Source organism: Nannospalax galili, unplaced genomic scaffold (genome assembly GCF_000622305.1).
Source record: "Nannospalax galili isolate Female #2095 unplaced genomic scaffold, S.galili_v1.0 scaffold212, whole genome shotgun sequence".
In the NCBI taxonomy this organism is placed as follows: domain Eukaryota; kingdom Metazoa; phylum Chordata; class Mammalia; order Rodentia; family Spalacidae; genus Nannospalax; species Nannospalax galili.
The window spans coordinates 2,999,944-3,024,353 of NW_008333884.1; the positions used below are offsets into that span (position 1 = coordinate 2,999,944).

At 45.1% G+C, this 24,410-nt stretch overlaps 2 protein-coding genes across 2 annotated transcripts in view; both read right to left on the reverse strand.

Annotated features, from left to right (window-relative positions):
* Window positions 1-3,760, reverse strand: part of Inpp5k (inositol polyphosphate-5-phosphatase K) — a 25,634-nt gene extending 21,874 nt beyond the window's left edge. The window contains exons 1-3 of the mRNA XM_008828774.3: window positions 3,532-3,760; window positions 1,265-1,372; window positions 857-965 (exon numbers count right to left, since the gene is read on the reverse strand). Coding sequence (XP_008826996.1) covers window positions 857-965; window positions 1,265-1,372; window positions 3,532-3,584 — 270 coding nt within the window. The 5' untranslated portion in view covers window positions 3,585-3,760. The remainder of the gene's footprint in view (window positions 1-856; window positions 966-1,264; window positions 1,373-3,531) is intronic.
* A 3,562-nt stretch (window positions 3,761-7,322) lies between these two features.
* Window positions 7,323-24,410, reverse strand: part of Pitpna (phosphatidylinositol transfer protein alpha) — a 40,837-nt gene continuing 23,749 nt past the window's right edge. The window contains exons 7-12 of the mRNA XM_008828775.3: window positions 22,250-22,333; window positions 16,718-16,795; window positions 16,454-16,564; window positions 15,562-15,684; window positions 11,215-11,283; window positions 7,323-9,931 (exon numbers count right to left, since the gene is read on the reverse strand). Coding sequence (XP_008826997.1) covers window positions 11,239-11,283; window positions 15,562-15,684; window positions 16,454-16,564; window positions 16,718-16,795; window positions 22,250-22,333 — 441 coding nt within the window. The 3' untranslated portion in view covers window positions 7,323-9,931; window positions 11,215-11,238. The remainder of the gene's footprint in view (window positions 9,932-11,214; window positions 11,284-15,561; window positions 15,685-16,453; window positions 16,565-16,717; window positions 16,796-22,249; window positions 22,334-24,410) is intronic.

The following is a 24,410-nucleotide window of genomic DNA, read 5'->3' on the forward strand; positions in this document are numbered from 1 at the left end:
ACTCCAACCGCTATCAAAATATCTGAAAACAAATCCTGAGTGCATCACTCTCAAGTTCAGCCCTGGCAAAAAAAAAAAAAAATTAAATAAAATTTAAAAAAAATTCTCCATTTTAAGGGCTGGAGAGATGGCTCAGGAGTTATAAGCACTGGCTGTTCTTGCAGAAGACCCAGGTTCAAATTCCAGGGCCCACATGGCAACTAACCTCTATCTGTAACTCTAGTTCCAGGGGATCCAATGCCCTCTTCCTTGGTGGGCACTGCATGATACAGGTGCACTTACATACACACAGGCATAACACTAATACATATAAAATAAAAATAAATAATTTGGGCTGGAGAAATGGGTCAGCAGCACTGGCTGCTCTTGCAAAGGATCTGAGTTCAATTCCCAGCACCCACATGGCAACTAACAACTGTCCTTAACTCCAGTTCCAGGGGATCCAGCACCCTCTTCTGACCTCCACAGGCATTGCACAACACTGGTGCACCTACCTACATCCAGGCAATACACTCATTTACATAAAATAAAAATAAAATATATCAGCTGGGCGTGGTAGTGCACACCTTTAATCCCAGCACTCGGGAGGCAGAGGCAGATTTCTGTGAGTTCAAGCCCAGCCTGGTCTACACAGCGAAGTCCCAGGACAGCTGGAGCTACAAGGAGAGCCTGTCTCAAAAAAAGACAAAAAATGAATGAATGAATGAATGAATGAATGAAATATACTAAAAACCCCTCTAACTGAATGGGAAACAGCATGAAAGTTTGAGTGGGAGAAAGAACACATCAGACCAAACAACTAGGGGTCAGTGCAGGTGACTCACATTCCTCAATTATCCATGAACTTTTAAGTTACCTTGACGAAGTTCAGAGGGGAAAGCATATCCATGAAGAAACTGCTCCATGGGTCTTCAAAAGCAGCATCAGAAAGAAGGCTTATGATTCCAGAATTCATTTCCTGCAAACTAATCATTATTCCAGGTCAGAGGCTCATCCCCTGGCCTAGAGGATATTGCTTTCTCCCACAGGCATTCAGTAATGGCCTCATCAGACTTTCAAACCTAGGTTCTGATGACCATGACTACTTCCTTTTTCTTAACTGTCTGTTGATCTCATATCCATGACTGCTGACCCAGAACAAGAGACACGAGACTGGACCCAAGGAAAATGAAAGCTCCTCACCTCCAGACTCCAAAATAAGGGAGGACAGGTTACAGCATAGAAGGGACAGAAGGATGGATGAAAGGGCCCTGAAGATACCTACCCAATGATATATATGTCCAGATTCAGGTTCTGGTTGTTCAGTTGAAGTAGGTCATTGAGGTCTACAGTTGGGGCTGCCGAAGCCACATTCCATGTCACAACTTGTACGCTGTGCGAAGGATGCAAAGGGAAGTCATAGAGAAAGAAGGCTAAGATTTGTCTGGATAATGGGCAGGGATCTAGGCCTGCTAATGGTTTTCATTGCGGTGATCATGAGAAGTATGTTTCTTCATCTGGTGGTAGGAAAAGGAGCAACTAGACTATAAACTCTTTTTTTAAAAAATATTTTATTTATTTTTATTTTATGTGTATGTGTGTATTGCCTGCATGTAGGTAAATGAACCCATGTCTTGCAATGCCCTTGAGGACAGAAGAGGCTGTCGGATCCCCTGGAACTGGAGTTACAGTTGTTGGCTGTCATGTGGGTTCTGGGATTTGAACCCAGGTCTTCTACAAGAACAGTCAGTGTTCTTAACCACTGAGCCATCTCTCCAGCCCCAAGACTACAAACTCTTTATCTTCACTTTTGTCTCATGAAGCAGGAATCTCTTACCCTGAACTGGTTCCTCCATTCAGGTTCATAGCTGCCCATACCTGGCAGCACTTGGTATCGAGCTGCCAGAGGGAATCCAAAAGCTTTTGGCCAGGAAAAGGAAGGAATAAGCTGGACAGTCAGGAATTTATTAACCCACCAGCCCTCCAGCTATCTAACCTCAGCGATCATCTATGGTTCAGTCAGCAACGTTGTGCCCTCTACTCCTTAACCTATGTGTTCCTAAGCCCACCAAGAAAGTGCCAGAGATTAATTGCACCTGATGATAGGTCTTAGAACTACAAGAACATGGACATTTTGGATAACAAAGGTTAACACCACCACATTTCCTTCCTTACTCCTACCTTGCAGATCCCTGGAGCACAGCAAATTCTGCCAAGGTCTTCAGGGAGCCTAAGTATGTGCTTCTAAGTAACAGGTTTCTCAGCATCTGGTCTCTCTGTAACTATCTCGAGAGTCTACTCTCTACTGGGAAAACCCATTAGTTGAATAATACTCCAACCTCAACTCTATACAAGTCCCAGACACTCAACAGAAATACATCAGAAGCTTTCAATAATACAATATTCCATCTAAAGTTCAGAAAAGGAAAGACTTGTAGATCCCTTAACTGCCTGATGCTACAGTAACACACCAAGGAAACCCAGACTGTGCCCAGTACAGAGTGGGCAGGAGCATCACTCTACAGGGATGAAGAGCAGCCATCAAACCTGTGAGTTCCAGGAACAGAGAGGTGCTGCAGTAGCTTCTGCAACAGACCCTGTTATTGGAGGTTCTAAAAGGCAGGACTTGTAAAGAAAAAAACAACAAAACACTCTTGGCTAGCTTAAACCAACTTCCTGTCTCTCCCTATGAACATAAGCAAAACAATACAAAAACCACCTTCTCAGGAACCCTGCTATGTATTTCATCTGTTTACGTCTCCCCCTGCTGTCCAACAGAGGATTAAGGGCAGGTGGCCCTTTTACTTTTCTTTTTTTTTCCATGTCATGCAATTCCTGTGGCGATCAGAAGAGGGTGTGAAATCCCCTGGAAATGGAGTTACAGATGGATATTAGCTGCCATGTGGGTGCTGGGACTTGAACCTGGGTCCTCTGCAAGAGCCGTCAGTGCTCTTAACCACTGAGCCATCTCTCCAGCCCCAAGCCCTTTTACTTTTCAAAGGCGCCTTGTTTTCCCAGGCACTTACTCATGTGAATGAAGAATAAATGTAGGGATTTCTTGTTTCGATAATTAGAGAAATCCATGCACGACGATTTACAAAGTTGGATGATTAGCATTGTTCCTAGTGATGAAAGGACAAACTGGAGACGAGGCTAAAGGACCTTATCTAAATCCGATTTCGGATTTCTAGAAGTCAGAAGCGGATCAAGATCCCATATGTACTGCTGATGAAAAGTAGGCAAGATTTCTACTCCATAGCTGAAGGGGCGAATGCTTTACGTCCCTAGTAGTCTAACCTATGCTTCCAGAAAACAACCGGACACCTGCTTAGGTGCGTCGGTAGGTACGATCCTCGTTCAGCATCCGAAATTTAGAGCGGGCGCCAAACTCCAGGTCTAACACAGCCTATGCCCCGCTGGCCTGGCAGAACAAGGGCAGCCTTGTTGGCTTGTCCCCTTCGCTGCTTGTGTGGTTTGGTCTGCAACTCCGCAGACTACACTCGGCTGGACAGCGATCTGCCGGGAACCGACAGGCCTCCGCGTCCTGCTCACCTGAGCACGCAGTTTTTCGGTGCGCTCGGCCTCCGCTGGCTCCCGGCCGACATCGTCACCAAGCAGCGGCCGGGTAGGGTCCAAGTCTCTGCGCCGTAGGCAGTCGCGGCCGGAGCAGCCTCTGGGACTCGGTGTCGGCCGCCCTGCTCGCTCCCGGTTGTTTTTCTTCGGGATTCTGACCGCCCGCCTCGGCTTCCGTAAGGGGCGGACCGTAGCGCAGAGGGCTCTATGTGGTGGGTTCGAAAAGAAGAGGCGGGATTCCGCCGGCGCGAACCGCCTACAGGCGGAGCGCTGAGGGACTCTGGAGGCTGGGGACTGAGAGGCGTGTCCTACGTGTACTAGGCCCTCACGTCACATGGCCCGCCTCAGTGCGTGAGTGGGTGGTGGCCGTGCCGCCCTGCCCCGTTCCCAGCCTGCCTCGCGCGAGGGCGCGGGCGCGTTGCTGGCGGAAGTGGTGGCCGCTCGCGGTCTCCGCCGCCCCTGGGTGGGTGTCGCCACGCTGACCAGTGCGGTATGGCTTCCCGCCCACCCCTGCCCGGAAACCCGAGTAGACCGAATGTGGACGCCCGTGTAGTCTGTCCTGTCACTCGGTCTCCCTCGCTACAGGTAATACCCCCAGTTTCTTGGCAGTCTCACGTGGGTTACCGAGCGCCTGTACCCTTACATGGCTTTCGCTGATCATAGGGGTTTCGTTATTTTTTATTTTTATTTTTTTTCGAGACCGTCTCGGTGTAGCCCTGGTTGGCCTGGAGCTGCCTTGTGTAGCCGAGACTGGCCTTGAACCTGGTGTTGAGGTTACAGGAGTGCGCCGCCACGCCCCCAGCTCAAACTCCATTTACTTAAAGTAGTTTTGGCGATTATAGGGCTCGGAAAATTAGCCATCGGTAAATGAAAAACAAGGTATTGCTATATGGTGTATATTCAAGACTGATCATGAAGAATATTTACTTTGCCAAAGACTCACTACGATTCATTTCCTTTGGGTTTTGTTGTTTGTTTTTGGTCTTTTGAGACAGGGTCCCTGTAGCCCCAGCTGGCCTGGAATTCGCTATGTAGCCCAGGCTGGTCTTGAACGCACAGAGATCCACCTGCCTCTGCCTGCTGGGATTAAAGGCATGTGCCACCACGCTGGACTGGTTCCTTGGTTCTTAATCTGAGGGTTGGAGGGATAGCATATTAGATTCCTTTCAGAGCTATGACTTCCCCTAGGGAAAGGCACACAAACAAGTTTTATGAAGTTCACACAATTCGGAGGCCCAGTTAAAGATTCTTATTTTAGGGGTTGGAGAGATGGGTAAGACCACTCACTGGGTGCTCTTGCAAAGGACCTGGGTTGGGTTCCCAACATCTACACAGCAGCAAACAACAGGCTGAAACTCAAGTTCCAGGGGATCCATCACCCTCTTCTGACCTCTGAGGGCATTGCATGCCACAGATGCACTTATATACATGTAGGCAATACACTCATACACATAAAATGAAAATAAAATTTTAAAGATTACTATTTTAGCACAGCATGGTGGGGTATGCTTGTAGTCCCAGCAACCGGGGAGGCTGAGGCTCTGAGGTTCCACCATAGTGGCCTACAACACAGAAATACAGTCTCACAAAACCCCAAATACCCTCCTACTTTTTATGTTTTGGCACCAGGTATAGTGGTGCATGCCTGTAATCCCTGGAGGCTTGAGGCAGGCTGATCACTGATCACTGTTTGAGACTAGCCTGGGCTATGGTGAGGTCTCATCTCGAAAAAGAATGGAGTGGCCTGTGAAATGCCTCAGCAGCTAAGGGCACCTGCCACCAAGCCTAACAATCCGAGTTTGATCCCTGGGACCCTTGTGGTATAAGTTGTCCTCAGACCTCCACACAGAGGCACACACATATATGGAATAAAATCACATAATTACTTAATAAAAGTTTGAAAAATAGCAGGCAGTTCCCTTGTTACTGCCTAGTCTGTTCCCTTTTGTAGTGTATTACAGCTAAGCCTTTCTTAAGCAGAGGCTAGAGAGATGGCTCAGTGGTTAAGAGCACTTGCTGCTCTTTTAAGAGGACACAGGTTTGGTTCCCAGCACCCACATGACAACCATTTGAAACTTCAGTTCCAGGGGATCCAATGTCTTCTTTTGGCCTCTGCAGGCATTGCATGTATATGGTACACTTACATACATGCAGGGGAAACACACAAAAATATTTCACAAAAATAGGCAGATAATTCAAGAGCTTCCATCATGTAGCACGTTTGGATACTTTCCAGATGTGTTAGGAAAGATACACTAGCAGTCGTTTGTGTCTGTGGGTGTAGGGGTTGCATTATATTTTCATGGAGAGGTCTCAGATGAATTTTTCAGGTGTCAATATTTCAAAGTTACTTAGGGGGACTGGAGAGATATGCTCAGTAGTTAAGACCACTGGGTGCTCTTACAGAGGACCTGGATTTGATTCCCAGCACCCACATGGCAGCTAACCATCTATAACTCCAGTTCCAGAGGATCAACACCCTCTTCGGACCTCCATGGGTATTGCACAACAGGGATGTCCTTACATCCTGCAGGCAATATACTCATATACATAAAAATAAACTATTTTAAAAAACAAAGTTATTGTTTGGAGCATGGTAGCACATGCCTTTAATCCCAGCACTTGGGAGGTAGAGGCAGGTGATCTTTGTGAGATCAAGGCCAGCCTGGTCTCCATTGTGAGTTCCAGGCCAGCTGGGGCTACAGGGAGACCCTGTCTCAAAAAGACTCCCCCCCCCAAAAAAAAAAGTTTAACTTTTTTTATATTTCAAGTATGTGTATGTATCTGTGTGTTCATGGGAGTGCAGCTGCCTGTGGAGGCTAGAGTCATATCCCCGTGGAGCTGGAGTTACAGAGGGTTGTGAGCTCCAGGCTCTGGGTCCTGGGATATATATTTGGGTCCTTTGCAAGAACAGTTCATGGTTTTTGCTAAGCTGTATTTCAGCCCCCCAAGTTAGACTTTTCCTTCTGTTTCTCTTTTGTTCTGTTTGTCTTTTTGAGACAGTCTCCCTGAAACCCCTGAGAACTTGCCATATAGACCAGTCTGGTCTTGATTTCAGAGATCTGACTGCATCTGCCTCCAGAGTGCTGGAATTAAAGGCCTGCACAACTGCGCCCTTTCTCTTTTCTGAAAGCTTGGGCATGCTTTCCCTGGTGCTTTGGGCTTTCTCACTCTTTCTGAAGCTACTGCTACCCCTTTACCAGATCGTTTTCTTCTTCCTCTGGGCAGTCGCACAATTTACAGTGTTTTTCTCTCAAACTCTAAAAACTGTCCCAAACTTCAGATTAAAAATAATCTTTTGCTTAGTGAAGTGAATAAAGAGGGATATGTAAAGAGGGAGACAAAAGCCCAAAAAATGGCTGAGCTATGCAGTGTTATGTAAGTAAATTGAATCTTTGGACTTTTTTTAGAGACAGGGTCTCCCTGTAGCCCCAGCTAGCCTGGAACTCGCTATGTAGACTAGCGTGGCTTTGAAATCAGAGATCCACCTGCCTCTGCCTCCCAAGTGGGGGGGGATTAAAGGCATGCACCCCCACCCCCAGCAGAAATATTTTAATGTGACTTTTTTTCATGCCTGTTAGGTAAGCACTACCACTGAGCTATACTCTTAGCCCTAAGCCATAATGTTACTTTTTTTTTAGATGAGGAATACTTTGAATATTTATACTGTTGCAGTTTTTCATAATCCTATCCTGGTAAATTGGGGGCATCAGGAGGAGGTTTAGGATATATAAATTTAAAAAATGGACATAAGAACATCACCAATAAGCTGGACTCAAGAAAACTGTCTAGGATTTTATTAGACTGCTTTTTTTTCCCAATATACCTGTATTGGAAGATTGAGACAAAAAGGCACAAACTCACATTAAATAAACAAGGTAATCTAATCAGTTCTACAAAGTGTAGTTTGTAAAAGAAGTAGCACTAAGAACCAACTGAAATAAGTCAGAGAGTCCCAGGAGGGACTGTAGAAGGAGAATTTGAGAAGATATACACATGCCCACAATACTGACCCTGTCCCTTCCAACCTCTCTCCACAAGAAGGCCAGAGCCCAGGAGGCCTCATGCAGAGGCACTGCTGCTTCCAGTTGGGACTAAGACCCTGGAAATCTAATGGAAGCAGCTGGTCTGAAGGGTTATGACACCCTCAGGTATTATCATCAGAGCTGAGTCTTTGATCATAAGCCCTCTGAGTGCTAGTCAGTTTGGGGGTGAGTGACGAGGAAAAGGGGTATTTAAAAGAAGCCAACACTTGCCCAGCAGCAACACCACTCATGGGGATGGGACTGACCAGGGACACCTCTCCTTATTTGTTGATATGGTCAGGAACCCTAGATCCAGGCTGATCTCAGGAAATTCTAGTTCATATCATTTGGATACTTTCAAATGTGGGCAGTAGACCGAGGCAGAAGAAGCTAGAGCAAAGGCAGATAAAGAGTGAGCCCCAACTGCAGCTAAGGTGATTGATATGTGTGGAGCTCAAAGTGGTGGCAAAGGAAGACAAACATCTGATCCTCAAGCCACATAAAACTGTCTGCTTAGGGTATCAGTTTGTCCCATGATAGATCACACCTGGACTTCGCCTAGTTGATGAATGATTAGAAGGAAAATCTTTAAGCACAAATATAATTGATAGGTAATACAGAACTTGTAGGAGAACATTTACATTTTTCTCCAGTAGGAATGCCTCTTCTCCACCTTTCCCAGTCCAGTACATGCTGCTGGAAGTTGAGATGCCAATCACCAGCCAAAATGCCCGAGTACATTACAAAAGACTCCATGGTGAGGAGACTTATACAGGGAAGGTTTCTCTAACAGGACATCATCTCCTGGTCTCAAAGGGATTGCAATTGAAAGTCAGCGATAACCATGCTGAGGGGCCCAAATCTGTCCACCCATGCTCCAGGAGGACCATAGGGAAGCATCCAATCAGGGTGTCACAGGTATAGTCCTGTGAGACACTCCCTTATTGCACTTAGAAATGAGTAAGGCAAACAAACTGACAAAAACATAGGATAAACTGTCCCATCCCACTTCTCGTTCCCATGCTTCCCTAACAGAGATCTTGTCTCTATCTGGGATACCCAGGCTAGCAGGGCTTGGTTCACAGAACACTTGGCTGACTGACTTCACAAGGCTTGGGAAATGTGAGGTGACACCACAGCTCTATAGCATTCTCCCACCAGGAAGGCATAGTGTTTCTGCCAAGCTGGAGAAACTAGGAAGCACTCAGCAGCTTCTCTTTTGGAGCCTGGGCTTCTTCACCAGCCTACTATGGTAGAGTTCTAGGCTACAGTCACTGCTTGCTTTTGATTGTCCAGGACAGAACTCAGCATGGGGGCAGGATGAGCTGCGTTCTTGATCCACAAACTCCAGTGATTAGAGACAGGAGAATACATGTTCTGCTAGGGGGAAAAAAAAGCTTTTTGCATGCTCATTTTGTGCAGCATGAAAAGATCAGGACTCTTGCATCCTAACTAGCCTCAAAGAGGACAGTGATCTAAGAAAGCAAGGAGAACAGAGGATTATTGCTGAGTGGCAGCACCAGCCCAAAAGGGAAGAGGAGCATGGACATACAGAGCTCCTCAGGGGTCAGACAGAGTGGTGTCTATGGGCAGATTCAATTCTAGGGGCTATACCGGACAATTCCTGCAGGTTCTGCAGATTTGGACAGAGTGAGCAACAGAAGGGCTGAGAAGCCAGGGTTGTTTCTGAGAATATTACCCAGAGATGCAATGACTGGAGTAGGAGTTATTTATTATTTGCTAAATTTCCTTAGATTAGCTGGGCCTTGGGTACCTCCTTGGTGCTTAGAGCACTCTAACAACAGCTTACTAGGTACAGAGGTCAAGGTTATGAAGCCACATTCTTAGTGTACAGAACTTTGAGGAGAGGGGTGGGTGTAACATCTCTGTATTTCTAACTCACCCTCTCTCCCCAAGTGAATACTCAGAATTGCCAAAGATCTGCCCAGGAAGTAAAATACCTCAGTTTACCCCAAGGTTGAAAACAAATGAACTTAAGTCACTGCATCACAGAAGGCAGCTAAGTTGAAAGACTAAAAATGTCACTTGGAAATAAAGGTATTGGAGGGAGGCGCACACATAGAAATGGGTCAGAATACAATGGAGAGAGAGGGAGGAGCTGTAAATACAGCAACCTATACCATGTATCTTAGAGGAGCAGGCTCCTGCGCACACAGGCTTTGTAATACCAGACGGTCTATTTGTTCACAATGTTAAAGGGCATCTAGAATTAGCTACAGTATGGGATTGAAAGTTGCCTGAAGAACGGGCACAGAAAGGCTGCGTCCAAAGATGGCCTGCCACTCAGGAGGGTGGAGCTGCTGGGCCTTCCTGTTGACCACTGTCTTGCAAAACTAGAAGAGAAACACAATTATTAAGGAAGCAACAAGGGAAAACAGAAGTATACTGTAAATCATCTTGAGTGGAGGAGTTTCAAAGCTGGGAGGAATGATCCCAGTTGGTAGAAGAGAGTAGTAAGGCCCCTGGCAGTGACTGTGAGACGTTGTTTCCATCTTCCAGAAGCTGCTTGAGAACATGGGTCAGGATGGGGATGGAATGCTTGCCCAGCATGCCTAAGGCCCCAGGTTTGACTCCCACTTAAAAAATAAAAAAGGCTGGGTGTGGTGGCACACACCTTTAATATCAGTATCCAGGAGGCAGAGGCAGGCGGATCTCAGGCCAGCATGGTCTACATAGCAAGTTCCAGGACAGCTGGAGCTATAGGGAGCCCCTGTCTCAAAAAGACCAATAATAATAATAAATGATAGTAAATTAATAAATTTTTTAAAAACCCACACAAAAAAAGAACTTGGAGCAGCCAGAGAGCACAGAGGTGTTATGTCACTGCTGGTTTAAGACCTAAGTTTCTTTATCCTCTTGGTGCTAAAGGACACTCAGTTTTTTTCTTTGATCAAGTGCCTCAAGAGCTGGTGTTTCACTGTGTGGCCAGGCCTGCTCTTGAGGTGCTGGCAAAACATGAGTCACAGTGTGCAGGCACACTGGAGAAAAACCAGTATTATGAGCTAATGGAAGGGCCTTGAAGAAGCATGACAGTACAAAACAAGGGCATCCCATCCTAGCCCTATGACCTGGTAGAAACTTTGAGAATCCAAAAGATACTGCCTATGTTAAAGACAGTTACCTAATAAGAGCATCAGGAAGGCCTCAAATGCAGGGTGAGACCCAGAAATGAATGCTAAGAAAAGCTGGCTAGTGCATTTTCTAAGGGAAGGGCAGGAATGGCCTGCATTAGGGAGCTAGAGCTGATAGTGGTGTGAGTGTAGGAAGTGCCCCAGCATGCTGGCATGAACTTGAGACAGCTCAAGTTGCAAGAATGGAAAAGTGATTAGTGGTAATGAATGAATAAACTGTGCTTTCACTGTATTCTCCTCCTTCTTACCACCCTGCCCATTTCAACTTTGTTCTTTATAAAGCATGCCCCTGAACTCTAATAACCATAATCTCTTTTAATAGAAACCCAAGAGCTCATTGTTTAGCATGGTAACCACCATGTAATTAGAGTGAAGGATGAGGAATGAAGTAGGTTTTCTGATTCCATACTGAGCTGCTGAGCACTGGAAAACCCTGTATCTTAGCTTCTATGACATGCACATTGAGAGTGAAATTCAGTACATACAGTGCAGAAAGGGGAGAGGTGGCTTTAGTCATCTGCTGTCATTCCTTTCACTGGGTCCTTTTGTCTCATCTGGAACAAAAAAGCAGAAATTGAAAGCTCTTACTTCTGATAGAACTCCACCATAAACACATCCCTTCCCAATCCTGCCAATAGAGGGTAGAACTCTGTGTGTGTGTGTGTGTGTGTGTGTGTGTACATGCACAAAGCAAAAATACAAAAGTCTGCATATGTATATAGCCCAAGCCATACCATTTGTAGTTACTTTGAAACAGGATTTCATGTAGCCCAGACTAACCTCAAATTTACCATGTAGCTCAGGATGACCTTTAACTTCTGATGCTAGAGCCTTGCTTTCCAAGAGCTGGGATTACAGCCCTGCAGAGCTTTGGTGTCATTTTGTTTTGTTTTAATGTTTGTCACTTAAATATAATACTGAAAAACTGTATTTAAAAATAAAGTAACTGCTGTATTTCAAAACATTGTCCAGTGTTCCAGATGGCCTATTCTGGGGTCAGTCACTGCCAGCACATCAGAGGAAATGAAGATGTGAGCCTGCCTTTGCAGATGCTGTGGGAATCTTAGGTGTTCCTCTCTCCAGCCCAGCAGCTGAGCTAGGTACTGAGTGGTTTCTCCTTATCAGCCTAACCCTTAGAACTTATATCCACCATGATCCAAAACTGGGGTCTCTAGGCACAATGTCTTGCTAAATACTTCATTACAGATTTGTATAGTCTCTAGGTAGCCTGCCCAGAGTTCAAAACTTAAACTAAAACTGATGGCAAGCTACAAGTCCAGCCAGAAGCCACAGTTGTCTACATTTAGAGGCAAGCAATAAGGATGGGTGAGGCATGCCCTCATCCAAGCCTATGCACAGGAAGACAAGCTACAGGCCAGCTGCCCCCCCCACCTCCCCCAGGTAGGCCACATGAGCAAGGATGTCACATAGCCTTTTAGCTCCACTACAGAGGGCCAGCTCCAGAAGGGATGGATTATAGAGGGACAGAAAAATAGAAAAAAAATGGAGAAAACCCATAGAAAGTCCCAGGGCTGGGTGTCATGGCACATGCCTTTAATCCCAGCACTTGGGAGACAGAGGCAGATGAATCTCTGTGAGTTAGAGGCCAGCCTGGTCTCCATAGTGAGTTCCAGGACAGCTGTGGCTACAGGAAGACCCTGTCTCAAAAAAGAAAAAGTCCTACAGAATCTTAATCATGTACTGTATCACACAATATATGCTGTTTTTCAGGAAATGTTTTAGAGAGTTCAATAAATAAAAACAAATTTCTTAAAATTTAAGTGAGTTACCTTTTCCAGTCTCACTGCCTACAGAGTTAATGGCTAAAAGCCCAAGAGGGCTGGTCATGGTGGCTCATGCCTTTAATCCCAGCACTTGGGAGACAGAGTTCAAGGCCAGCCTGGTCTACATAGAGAGTTCCAGGCCAGCTGGGGCTACAGAGAGACAGACCCTCTCTCAAAAAGACCAAACAACAACAAAACCCCCATAATTATAACTATAGGTCCTATAACATAGGACCTATGTTATCATGGGGATTTGGGGACATAATGTATGTAAGGTTCTTAAAATACATCAGGTATATGGTAAGCTCTCATTAAGTGTTAGCTTCTATTAATAAAAAAAGGTATTTTTATTAGGGCTATGCTCAGGACATAGTGAATTCCCCATTATAGAAGGTAATCAAGCATAGGCTGATGGGGAAGCTACAGAGATGACTCAAGTACTGGATATATAACAGGACCAAACCACTTTATTGTCTTTTTAAGACAGGGTCTCCTTGTAGCCCCAACTGGCCTGGAACTCACTATGTAGATCAGGCTACCCTTGAACTCAACAAAGATCCACTTGCCTCTGTCTCCTACGTGCTGGGATTAAAGGTGTGCATCACCATGCCTGGCCCAAATCACCTTTTTAAAAAAAGTATTTTATGTGCATGAATGTTATGCCTGCATGTATGTAAGTGCACCCATGTTGTGTAGTGCCCTCCAAGGATGGAAGAGGGTGTCAGATCCCCTAGAACTAGAGTTATGGACAGTTGTTAGCCACTGTATGCATGCTGGGATTCGAACCAGGGTCCTCTGCAAGAGCAGCCAGTGGTCTTAACTGCTGATCCATCTCTCCAGCCCCCCAAATCACTTTTTAAAATGGAATGTGTAGGAGTGTTTTGCCTGTATGTAAGTATACCCATGCATGCAATGCTCAAATAGACCAGAAGAGGGCATCAGATTCCCCTGGAACCAGAGTTACCAAAAAGTTACTAGCCCTGGTGTGGGTTCCTGAGAACTGAACATGTTTCTTCTACGAGAACAGCTAGTGCTCTTTACTGCAGAACCATCTCTCTAGCCCCAGACCAAATGACTTTTAACCTGTTTCTACCTTTGAGATTATGAGCCTCTGAAAAGAGGACAAGAGCATGGAAGATGTAGAAGGAAGAAAGGCAGAGAGGGAAAAAGAGGGAGCATTTTTCTTTCTAGAGCAAAGAACTAATCTCTTAGGGCTGGAGAGATGGCTTAATGGTTAAGAACACTGGTTGTTCTTGCAGAAGACCCAGGTTTGAATCCCAGCACCCACATGGCAGCTAACAACTGTCCATAACTCCAGCCAGTTCCAGGGAATCCAATGGCCTCTTCTGTCCTCCGTGGGCATTGCACGACACAGGTACACTTACATACATGCAGGCAATACACTCATACACATAAAATAATAAGACCTAATCTCTTGATCCCTTGTTTCTCAAATTTTTGAGCCTCACCCAAGAACAATGGATCCACCCCCCCACCCCATAAGGACTTAAAGTAATGGTGACTGTAGCCTTAAAGTGACCCCTAAAACCTCCTAAGAAATCCGGGCTAGCAAGATGGCTCAGCAGGTTATGGCATTTGTCCCCAAGTCTGACACCAGAGTCTGATCCCTGGAATCCACGTGCTGGAAGGAGAGAACCAACTTGTAAAAGTTGTCCTCTGACTTCTACATGTGGGCTGTGGCACATGCACCCAACACATGTATATGCATATAGACACATACAGTGAATAAATACATGTAATTTAAGTGTGCGTGTGCATGGGTGTGTGTGGAGGGGGGGGACAGCTACAACAAAATCTCCTCTGTAATTAGGACCTATAGTTATAGGATCTATTAACTATAGGTCCCATGTTAACATGGGGATTTGGGGACATAATAAATGTAAAATTCTTACATCAGGTATACAGTACAATCTCATTAAGGGTCACTCCAAAAGGTAAAAACAGTTCCCTGGAGGATCTAGAGGAAAGAAGGGCTTCTGGGCCCAGGTTCTACCCTAGACCAACAATGTGGGGTACTGAGCATTATGATGTGCACCAGGGGTACCCAAGCCAAGCCTTCACTTGAGGGCCTGAAGGAGAGCCAGTCGAGGCTGCTAGAAAGCAGGTCTTCTACTGTACATTCAGGATCTACACCAGCTCCTACCTAGGAAGGAATAGATGGCAGCTCTCAGAAACAGAGATTCCTGCCTTAGTTATGGCCCTAAGAGGACAGAAGGGCCCCAAATGGCATGTAGAAAGCAAGATGAGTGGCTAAGAGCTATAGACTTGGACAGGCCAGCACTGGGCTCTTGCACTGACTCTGTCACCTACAGGCCATGGCACAATAGTGCTGAGCTCTCAGTGTTTCCCCTTCCTCAGCTGAGGGTGCCTTCTCACAGGTGAGATGACAACTGTGCAATATGGTATATGTAAAAGCTAGAACAGTGCCAAGCACACAGGCAGTGCCCAGCAGTTTCCACTGAGCATCTCTGAGTGGGTCTCTTGGGGAAGCTTCCTTAGATGAGGCGGAAGTGCTGGGTCTTCAGGCTCCCAGAGAGCAAATAACCTTCCTCCTGGGATCCATGCCAAGGTCAAAAAAAAGAAAACTAAACAAAAAAAAAATCCCACATCTAAAAATAGCTCAAAATAACGACACAGAGCAGTCAGTTTCTGTGTGTGCTGTGGCTGTCCTCTTTAGGTAATGTGTGTGGCACTGGCAGATCAGCCCTGCCTGCCTTCCTCCAGAGTCACCTCAAATTCCACAGCCCAGCAGGATCCCCCCACCTCTGAAGAATCCCTACAGCGGCGGGATTACACACTTGGCAGCAGGCATGGACTACGATATTTGTCTCTGTAGCTGTGCCAAGACCTCAGGTACACTGCATTCAAGGGCACACAGGCTGTTCTCTTCCTTCCAGTTCCCATACTACCTGGCAGTATACTTTACCCACAACAGAGCCTGATTTGTTCTTAGAATAAGACAGTGGTGCCCTCACCAATCTCCTTAATAGCCACACATTTATCTGAGTTCCCTGGCGCCCCATTCACCTCATCCAGCTGTCTCTTTGTCTCTTCTTCCATCCTCCGAATGTCATCCATAGTCAGGTCAACCCATTTATCGAGCCAACAGAATAGCTGCCTGTGAAAGTTTGTAAACAGACGCTTCTCTTGCTATAAAAAGGAGGGAACCAAGTCAGAACCCAGAAGGTAAAAGCTACTGCTATAGTCTTCCCCATGATCTCTACTAACTCCCACAGTTTACTGGGACAGAGGGAAGGAGTGATGCCTGGCTGGCCTATATGAATCAGCCACAGGTTGTAACTTTTGCTTTCCTGTGTCTGGCAGGTGAGCGTTCTGCTAAGCATGGGTATCTACCTCACAGCTAGGCCCCTTGCTCCAAATACTACCAAGACAGGTAGCCCACAGGATCCCAGCCAAGCCAAGCCCCCTTGTGCCGTATTTCCTCCTATCTCTGGTACCTAATGCCAAGTTATAACTAGCCAGTAGCTATGAAGTGTGACCCAAGAGTGTGACTCTAATACATCAGAGAATTAAAAGGCAATAAAACTCCTTAGGTCTGCCCAGTTCCATAATTCAGGGCACTGGAGATTTGGCTCATAGTGCCTCTTGCCTTTTGGTTTCAAGAAAAAGGAGATGAGTTTTATTTGTAGTTCAATCACAGCAAATCCCTTCCTGTTTTGTCCTTTCACTTCAGTATCTTTCCCTGTCACACATGGTTCCCAGGAAAGTATTAAACTGTAAGATAGCTATGGCAAAGGAAGTGGGGGTCTGGCAAAGCAAACCAAAGTATTTCAATGTTGGTAACTCTAGGAAACCGGTCACATGGTTGAATGACTTCTTATTGAGAGAAACCCCTTTCCCCCCAACAAAGAGACAGATACACAGACACACAGGGAAAGGCCACACCCTGCTCACTTACCTTATGGATAAAATTTTCCACTTTGTTCTGCAAGCCCCACCACTTGAACTTGACAGTAACCAGTTTGTATGCACACATATATGGGCAGTCCTTCTGATTTGCCAGTTCTTGCTGCATTAGAAAAATACCCAGTGGCAGCTGATAAAACTTAGAGGAAAGACCTCAGGCTGTCCCTTATCCTAGCCCCAACCATTTCCTCCTCCATGGGGAGAGGCCAACCCACACCATGCCTCAGCCCCCTGGTGGTAAGGATGTGAACTGTACCTTCCAGTTTGGGCCCAGAGGTCCTCGTCCTGTTTTGATAGATTTAAATTTTGCTGGGTCTTCCTCTGCCTTGTAGTCCTGAGAATAGTGGAATTGGGGTTCAAAGAGACAGAGAAAAAGAGGGTAGAGGGAGACAGGGAGAAAGAAAGAGACTGTTTTTAATTGAAGAACACTTGATACCAGTTTTTTTGTTTGTGTTTGAGACAAGTTATCTTTATGTAACCCTGGCTGGTCTACCTGCCTCTGCTTTGAGAGCACCACCATGCCCAGCTCACTCTAGTTCTTGATGCTGCTGATGCACTACAAATATGGGCGAGTGTTATAAACAAGATGTAGAACTGTTTACACCTGACTCAGAACAGAGTTCTGTATCCTTTTCTCTGTTGAGTTTGTTTTCAGTTTTACCAGTATGAAAGTGTCACCAGACTGTCTGAGCAAGCACATCATTTCCAGTGTTTAAGATAGATATTCCCCTGAGACCCTGTCTTAAAAAGACCAAAAAAAAAAAAGATATTCAACATTGGTGAGCATCCAAATTACTGAGGAAGACTTTCAAAATGCAGATTTCTAGGCCATAATAGTCCAAAACCAATGACTAAGAATATCTTCAACTGAAAACAGCATGGCTTTTTCTTTTCCTTGAATTCTTCTTAAATTTTTATGTATTTTGGCGGTTTATTTTTGAGACGGTGTCTCCCTGTAGCCCCAGCTGGCCTGGAACTTGCTATATAGACCAGGCTGGTCTTGATCTCACAGATCTGCCTGCCTCTGCCTCACTTTAATCTGCTGGGATTAAAGGCGTGTGCCACCATGCCCAGTTTAAACTTTCTAAAAATTGGTATGTATATGTGTGTATTGCACAGGTATGCAGGTATTCATAGAGGCCAGAAGGTATTAGATCCCCTGGGGGTGGAATTACAGGCAGTTGTGAGCCATCCTACCTGGATGCAGAACTAAACTCAAAGTTTTTTTCAAGAGGAACAAGCGATTTAACCACTGAGCCATTTTTTTTTTTTTTTCTGTCTTTTTGAGACAGGGTCTCCTTGTAGCCCCAGCTGTCCTGGAACTCACTATGTAGACCAGGCCTGCCTCTGCCTCCCAAGTGCTGGGATTAAAGGCGTGCGCAGCCACACCCAGCTCTTTTTCTTTTTACAAGTTTTATTTTAAAATATATTTTTTAATTAATTAAACTTTTTTTTTTTTTTTTTTTTGTCTTTTTGAGACAGGGTTCCCTTGCAGCCCCAGCTGGCCTGGAACTCACTATGTAGACCAGGCAGGCCTTGAACTCACAGAGATCCGCCTGCCTCTGCCTCCCAAGTGCTGGGACTACAGGCGAGTGCCACCACACCTGACTATTTTTATTATTTTTATGTATATGCATATATTGCCTGCATGTAGGTAAGTGCACCCGTGTCATGCAGTGCCCATGGAGGACAGAAGAGGCTGTTGGATCCTCTGGAACTGGAGTTACAGACAGTTGTTAGCTGCCATATGGGTACTGGGATTCAAACCTGGGTCTTCTGCAAGAACAGTCAGTGTTCTTAACTGCTGAGCCATCTCTCCAGCCCCATAAGTTTGTTTTTTACATTTACTACTTATTTATTTATATGTGTATGTGTGTACACACATGTAAAGATCAGAGGACAACTTAAAGGACATGGCTCTTTCCTTCCACTATGTTCTTCCTAGAGATCAAAGTCAGGCCATCAGTCTCAGGAACAAATGCCTTTACTTGCTGGGCCTGGATTTTTCATTTTTATTATTTTGTTTCATTATAGCCCAAGCTGGTCTTGAACTTGTGGCAATTCTCCTGTCCTGGCCTTCTGAGAGAACTGGGATCACCAGCATGGGCCACCAAATCTGGTGATTTTTCTTTTTTTACATTTCAAGTAGCTGGGCACAGTAGCAAATACTTGTAATCACAGCACTTGGGAGGTGGAGGCAAGAGGATCAGGAGTTCAAGGTCATCCTTGGCTACATACAGAGTTCAGGGCCAGCCTAGACTACATGAGACCATATTTCAAATAAATAAATAAATAATAAATCTCTACAGATGATCCTAAAACACAACCAGAGCTGAGAACAATTGGTCATCATTTTTGAAATTTCCTAGTTCAGGGGACTGGAGAGATGGCTCAGCAGTTAAGCGCACTTCCTGCTCTTGCAGAGGACCCGGGTTCAATTCCCAGCACCAACATGACAGCTAACAACTGTAACTCCAATTCCAGGGGACTCTAAGGGCAGTGCATGACGCAGGTGCACACACATGCAGGCAATACATCCATACACATAAAAATATTTTAGAAATTTCTGGAGCTGGAGAGATGGCTCAGCAGTTAAGAACACTGACTGTTCTTGCAGAAGACCCAGGTTCAATTCCCAGCATCCACATGGCAGCTAAGAACTGTCCATAACTCCAGTTCCAGAGGATCCGAAAGCCACTTCTGTCCTTCAAAGGCATTGCACAACATGGGTGCACTTACTTACATGCAGGCATAACACTCATACACATAAAATAAAAATAATAAAATACTAAAAAAAAAAAACCAGTCTCACATTTTAGCTCTAACTGGCGTCAATTCACTATGTAGATCAGGCCGGCCTTGAACTCAGCTCCCCCTGAGCAACTAGGATTAAAGGTGTGTGCCATCACACCTGGCTGAAATTTTTTTAATTAAAAAAAAAAAAAGTGTATCTGGGGCTGGAGAGATGGCTCAGTGGTTAAGAGCACTGATTGCTCTTGCAGAGGGCCTGGGTTTGGTTACCAGCACCCACATAGTGGCTAACAACCATCTGTAACTCCAGTTCCAGGGGATCCGCTGCCCTCTTCTGACCTCCAAGGGCACTACATGACACAGGAGCACTTACATACATGGCAGGCAATACACATATAATAAAAAATATATATATAAAAAATTATGTGTATCTGTGTGTTGGTATGTGCACATGTGAGTATAAGTGCCCACACTGTTCAGAAGAGGGTGCTGTAGCCCCTGGAACTGGACTTACAGTTTTTGCGAGCCACCCAGTGGGGGTACTTTGGAACCAAATTTGGGTCCTCTCTAAGAGCAGCAAGCCCTCTGAACTGCTAAGCCAGCTCTCTGGCCCCCAAGTTTTGATAGATGCATAAAAACATATAAAACTTACCCATACTGTGATACTTGATACATGTATACGCTGTTTGATGTCTTAATCAGATTAAATGTATCCAGACAAACACGTTATCATCTCTTTATCAAACTCAAAACATTCAAACTCTCTTTAGTTTTATGAACTATTGTCCTAGTTTGTCATTGTTGTGACAAAACACTCTGACTAATACCAACTTGGGGAGGAAAGGGTTTATTCAGCTTACATCTCCCAAGTCACAGTTCATCAGGAAGCCCAAGGTAGGAACTCAGGACAGGAACCTGGAGGCAGGAACTGGAGCACAGGCCATGGAGGAACACTGCTTATTGGTGTGCTCAACCTGCTTTCTCTTTTTTTTTTTGTCTTTTTTGAGACAGGGTCTCCTTGTAGCCCCAGCTGTCCTGGAACTCACTATGTAGAACAGGCTGGCCTTGAACTCACAAAGATCTGCCTGCCTCTGGCTCCCAAGTGCTGGGATTAAAGGCGTGCACCACCACGCCTAGCCAACCTGCTTTCTTACACAACATAGGCCCACCTGCCCAGGGTTGGCACCACACACAGTGGACTGGACCCTCCCATACCACTCACTAATCAAGAAGATGCCCCACAGACAGGGCCACAGGCCAGTCCAATGGAGGAAATTCCCCAGTTGAGGCTCCCTCAACCCAGGTGTGTCAAGTTGACACTAAAGCTATCTAGCACAACTATATAGTACATTTTCATTCCCTGTGGTCATCCTACTGTGCAGCAGCAAAGCAGAGCTTATCAGTCCTAGATACAACTTGGTACCACTGATCAGCACCATCTACTTACCAAAATAAAGAATAAATCACACATAATATGTTTTCTAAAACTATGATTATTGTTATTTAGGGTGAGGGGAGGCTGAGACAAGATCTCATATAACCCAGAATGGCCTCAAACTTGGATATATAATCAAGACTGGCCTCCTGATCTTCCCCATACCTCTAACCTGTCAAGTGCTAGGATTGTGTGTGCCACCGAATCTAGCTGTATTATTATTATCAAATTTTTCCTCTACTAATACAACCAAAAATGACAAACTACTCAACCATACTTTTTGCTACTTTTCTGTTTGTGAACTACAAGGATATATATTTAGTTTGAGAAAATTCATCAGGCTGTATGTTTATGATATATTCACTTTATTGTGCAGATAGATTATAGCTCAGAAAAAAGGGTTTTTGTTTTGTTTTTTTGAGATAGGGTCTCACTATAAAGCCCAAACTGGTCTTGAACTTTTAATCATCTTGCCCCAGCTTCCTGAATAATGGGATTATTATAGGCAATGCCACACTGGGTTTGTATCCTTTTGAAATATCTTAGGCAAAGACTGATGAGATGGGTCATCAGGAAAAGTGTTTGCTGACAATTTGAGTTCAATCTCTGGAACCCACATAAAGGTACAAGGAGATAACTGACTTTAAAAGTTGTCCTCTGACCTCCACACTACCATGTATCTTCCCTCTCACATCAAGGTGAGCAGCTTGTATGCAAATGAATGCTAGGTAAGTAAGTAGTCTACAATACAGCTATATCCCCAGCCCCTAAGGGAAGTTTGTTTGCTGTTGTTTTTGTTTTTTGAGACAGGGTCTCACTGTAGCTCTGGCTGGCCTGGAACTTGCTACACCAAGCTGCCTGCCTCTGTCTGCTGGGATTAAAGGCTTGTATCACCACACCCAGCCCCTTAAGGGAACTCTTCTATGTAGCCCAGGCTGGCTTTAAACAAAATCCTCCTACCTCAGTCTCCCTAGTACTGGGATTACAGGCATGTACCACCATACCTGGCCCTTAAGGGAACCTTTTTTTTTTTTGTCTTTTTTGAGACAGGGTCTCTTTGTAGCCCCAGGTGGCCTGGAACTCACAGAGATCCACCTGCCTCTGTCTCTGGATTGCTGGAATTAAAGGTGTGTGCCACCATGCCCAGCATTTAAAAAAAAAACAAACATTTATTTGGTGGCATGCCTGTGCTATAGCATACATGTAGAGGTTCAGGAGTCAGTTCTCTTCTTTTACCAGATGGGTCCAGGGGAATCAAACACAGGTTGTTAGGCTTGGCAGCAAGCACCTTTACCTACTGAGTCATCTTGCTGGTCCAGGGAACTTTTGACATTGACCTTAGAAACAGCCATGTCAGGAAACTTAAATGAGACCCTGTCCTAAAATAAAAAAATTAAAAACGTGTTGCAAATATAGTTCAGTGGCAGGGTGCTTGCCTAATGTGTAAGGCCCTGAGTTTAAGCTCTAACACTGTAAAAATAAAAATCAACAATAGAAGAAATAATGCACACCAGAGAGAACTGTCATGCTGGGTAAGGTTCCCTGGTTTCTCTAACATTTATAAGTCATTTCTGCACCCCAAATCTTTTACATAGTTCCTACCTTGCTAAGCACTTGGCTTCGATCTGCAATGTCTATATATACAGCTTCCACATGCTTCCATGTCTCAGGCTCCAGTTTGTGCACCTACGGGAAAGGGGCCACTTGTTATTACATGTGTAGTTTGGTAGCTGTACAGCATCCTTCACCTCAAGGAATAAGAGCTCTTTCCATAGCCATGGTTGGGATATTCCTGCTAGTAAAGAATTATACATGGGTTGAACATCCATAATCTGAGAATCAGTAACGCTCCAAAACCTAAAACTTCCTGAGGGTGCTGACAAGACGCCACAAGTAGAGGATTCCACATCTGATCTCATGTGATGGGTTACAGTCAAAATGTGGGCAGATAAAAATACTGTATAAAGGGGCTGGAGAGATGACTCAATGGTTAAGAACACCGACTTCTTGCAGAAGACCCAGGCTTGAATCCCAGCACCCACATGGCCGCTAACAACTGTCTGGAACTCCGGTTCCAGGGGATCTGACAGTCTCTTCTGTCCTCTGCGGGCATTTCATGACACGGGTGCACTTACCTACATGCAGGTACAACACTCATACACATAAAAATAATAAAATATTTTAAAAAAATACTGTATTAAAATTACCTTCAAGTTGTGCATGCCAAGAATAGATGAAACAGGAATCAATTTCCTGTTTATACTTTGGGTCCCTTCCTCAAGATATCTCAGTATTTGCATGTTTTTATATGCAAATATTCCAAAATCTAAAGTCTGAAGCACTTCTAGTTCCAAGCATTACAGATAAGGGCTGCTAACCGAACAAAGTTGGTACAAAGTTACCCAGTCACTGGAGAGTGGATTTAAGCAGGCATATACTTAAGAGCATTCCAATCTGGTCTTTCAGACTAACTTCCCTTTTGCAGGCTTCTCAGAGCATCTGTAGTGTTTTCACTGTCTGGAATACCCCCTGGACTTGCTGCCATACACCACAAATTCAAATGTATAAAAGGGTACATGCAATGAAGAATAACTCCTCTTGTCCCCAGCCCTACTCCAGGAACAGACAGTAGAATCTGTCCACCGGCAAACATCTGCGTGCAGAGGTTTGTCAATTTTTTTTGGGGGGGGGGGGGCTTTTTGAGACAGGGTCTCCCTGTAGCCCCAGCTGTCCTGGAACTTACTTCATAGACCAGGCTGGCCTTGAACTCACAGAGATCTGCCTGACTCTGCCTCCCGAGTGCTGGGATTAAAGGCGTGCGCCACCATGCCCACAAATAGGAGCATACACACACAGACACAGACTGGCTTTTTTTTTCTTTTTAACTTATTATTCTGAGCTGGTGGCAGTGCGCTTTTAGTTCCAGCACTCAGGAGGCAGAGGCAGGCAGATCTCTGTGAGTTTGAGGCCAGCTTGGTTTACATAGCAAGTTCCCGGACAGATGGAGCTACAGGGAGACCCTGTCTCAAAAAAAAACTTTTATTTTGGGGTGCAGGGTCTGAGACAGGGTCTCAGTGTATAGCCTGGCTGCCCTGAATTTGCTATGTAGACCAGACTGGCTTTGAACTCAAGAGATCTACCTGTCTCCCTAGTTCGGGATTAAAGGTATGCAACACCATGCCCAGCCACATCTTCCTTTTCTAACTGAACAATATACTGCAGGATTATTCCATCGGCTCCTTTTTAGCTTTTGTTTCAGAAGAGTCTCACTTTGTAGCCCAGACTGGCCTGGAATTTACTATGTAGCCCAGGCTGACCTCAAGCTCTTGGCAATCCTATTGCCTTACCAGCTCTTTTTATTTTTTATTCTTTTTAATTAATTAATTTATTTATTTTAATATTCTAGTCTTTGTTGTCAGGTCCCTTAGATCTGGAGTTACAGATGGTTGTTAGCTGCCATGTGGGTGCTGGGATTTGAAGCCGGGTCTTCTGCAAAAACAACCAGTGTTCTTAACCACTGAGCCATCTCTCTACCCCCCCATAAATTTATTTATTTTTATTTTATGTGTATCAGTGTTATGCCTGCATGTATGTAAGTGCACCCGTATAGTGCAATGCCTGTGAAGAACAGAAGAGGATGTCAGATCCCCTGGAACTGGAGTTAAAGGACAGCTGTTAGCCACCATGTGGGTGCTGGGATTTGAAGCAGAATCCTCTACAAGAGCAGCTAGTGCTCTTAACTGCTGAGCCATCTCTCCAGCCA